This window comes from Amphiura filiformis, chromosome 7, assembly GCF_039555335.1.
Source record: "Amphiura filiformis chromosome 7, Afil_fr2py, whole genome shotgun sequence".
Classification (NCBI taxonomy): Eukaryota; Metazoa; Echinodermata; class Ophiuroidea; order Amphilepidida; family Amphiuridae; genus Amphiura; species Amphiura filiformis.
Window position 1 is genome coordinate 53,256,082 of NC_092634.1, and position 2,517 is coordinate 53,258,598.

General features: G+C 37.2%; 1 protein-coding gene across 1 annotated transcript; it reads left to right on the forward strand.

Annotated features, from left to right (window-relative positions):
- Nucleotides 1-479: 479 nt before the first annotated feature.
- Nucleotides 480-2,260, forward strand: LOC140157944 (lactadherin-like). Its single transcript, XM_072181191.1, has 2 exons — nt 480-884; nt 2,049-2,260. The coding sequence occupies exons 1-2, from the start codon at nt 480-482 to the stop codon at nt 2,238-2,240; spliced, it is 597 nt and encodes a 198-aa protein (XP_072037292.1). The 3' UTR covers nt 2,241-2,260.
- The last annotated feature ends 257 nt before the right edge of the window (nt 2,261-2,517 follow it).

The window sequence follows — 2,517 nt, forward strand, 5'->3', positions numbered from 1 at the left end:
TATATAATGTACTTTTCTTAGATAAATACAACATTTCAGAAATTAAAGAGTTACTAAATAGCAAAGAAGATAACATAACGCTCAAATGTCAAAAGTCCCGGTGATAGACTTATTCTGCAAACAGGTACACCTAGCTTCATATTAGATTGTCAGACCGATATGACTATGTCCAATAACAATTCTTGGAACTTTTTCAGTTTTTTACTCTAAATGTGATGCGATCAAGCCAAATCAGTCGGAACTCGGAAATATTGATTTTGAGATATAGCCAAACAAAGAGAGGTTTTCCTTTTGTTTCCTCTTGTTTTGGAAACTCTTAAATTGCTCATATCTTTGGAACTGGTTGTTAAATTTCAATGGGGTTTTCTGCAAAATCCAGCTTTGTAAATGCTTTTTACTACCCTATAGGAAACTAAAAAATTTTTATGGCCGAGTTCCGACTGATTTGGTTTGATCGCATCACAAATGTCAGTATCTAAATGTGGAAGAGAAGATACTCTGCAGTAATTGCTTGTTTTTCACCTGTAGTTTGTTCATCCCCTGAGGCGCTTGGCTTGGAGAATGGCACATTGACTGATACACAAATAACTGCTTCAAGTGAGGGATCTATCACCCGGAGTAATGGTGCGATAAAATACTTTGCTGCCCGCAACGCAAGACTCCATCATAGTTCCTACTGGCGACCATTATTCAGCGATGAAAATCCGTGGATCAGAGTTCATCTAGATGGAGTTCATGTCATCACCGGGCTCGTGAGTCAAGGAAGTGGAGGATACAATGATAAAAGCTCATGTGTGAAATCTTACATGGTTCAGTATCAACACTTAAGTGTGAATGCATCAGAGATGGAATTTATCAAAGATGTGACTGGCAAATCAGCTAAGGTAAAAGCTTAGAGTTCACGTCCCCTTTAAGTTTGTATATGTGTGATGCAGCAAATGCAGATATATAATTCTAGTGGAGGAATTAGTAATGAGATAAAAATCCAGCTTCAACAAAATGACCTTTGCCTCAAATAGCTGTCAAGAAAATATTGACAGTTAGTAACAGGTTGTCATGCTAGAAGCAGAACCACATTTTGGTTAGAGTGTGGTTATTGGCCCCTTTCCAGCTAATAACGTTGGTAAATGTGACAAATTGTTTAAGGCTCCCTAACGTAATGCTAATAAATGTGTTCATTGCGTTCACTTCGAAAGGTAAGAGGCGACCGTAACAATTATGTGTCGAAGCAAAAAGAACTGTTTAAGAATGGGACCAATGACTGAATTCTTAGTACAGGCATGCTCGGTAGACTTTGTAGAGGTTTGGGCATGTATTCAACTATATTTCAACGTGTACTTTATTAATTGGCCTGACAAAACAGTAGGGCAGCCAGGTTTGTTCAGAGTGTGGCAAGGAAGGAAAATGTGGCAAAATTTGTCAGTCAAAAATTATGTAAAAGAAGGACTCAAAATCTGGCGGCCGTCATGGGAGGGGTAGGGGAGAGAGGCAAGATGTTTACCACTGCACTACTTGCAAAGGACATTGTAATAGTCCCGTTCACAACTTACTGTATACATGTCATTGATCTGCCATATAGTTACGCCATTAAGGGTATACGAGGTATTGTTGGTCGAAGCAGCCATTATCTGAATCAATATATTATTGAAAAATAACACTTTGTTGTTTTGCAAAAGTTCATTTTACAAATCATATACTTTGAAAACTTGCTTAATTTATTGTTGTTAATGAGTTATGTACGTTTTACAAAAGTGTTGTTTGTTCAGCCCTCTTTACAACATAACTTAAGAACCACAGGACCTACAAAAGTATATCTGCGATATTTGAATTCTTCTACACGCTCGGTATGAATTGAGCAATGCAATTTTTGCTAAAGCTCACTACCATTCGCAAGATGCCGTGAACTACTTTTTTTGGCTGCTTCGACCAAAAATATCAACTTGAAATCAGTCGAGCATTGTAATTTACATACTAATTACGTCACAAGATTTACGCCTGGATGGTAATCGCATATCTTAAATGTATTTCTGTTTACATTTTTGTTGCAGGTGTTCCAAGCCAATACAGACAGCAGTACAATGGTGTCGATACAATTTGACCAGGCTATCACTACAAATACGATCCAGGTGATGCCGCAGAAGTGTATATGGTTGAATACAAAGACCCTTATCGGCCAATCATCAGAAAGACACTGTAGTTTGAGGATGGAAATCCTGGGGTGTTCAACAGTTATTAATTAATGTAATTGATAATAATGAAACCGTACACGCGACACAATTATTTTTTACCGCGACTTATACAATATGATAAATTAAATATTTTCTATTCGTTTTGTTGATAAATTGAAAGTGATTTAAAATAATTTGATATGGTATGATATCTCGAACATTTTATTTATTGTGTTAATTAAATACGCTATTGAAGTACACAGGAGACAAGATGTTACGCAGGGGAAGCTCCTCCTTCGACTCTTCGCTACGCCACTGGGAGATGACCAACTATCGTAGTGCTCAGAAT

Excerpts from the sequence above, each read along its gene's own strand:
- LOC140157944 (XM_072181191.1), top strand. The coding sequence starts at position 480 with ATGTGGAAGAGAAGATACTCTGCAGTAATTGCTTGTTTTTCACCTGTA. Across the intron at positions 885-2,048 it reads TGACTGGCAAATCAGCTAAG|GTGTTCCAAGCCAATACAGA; the intron begins GTAAAAGCTTAG and ends TTTTTGTTGCAG.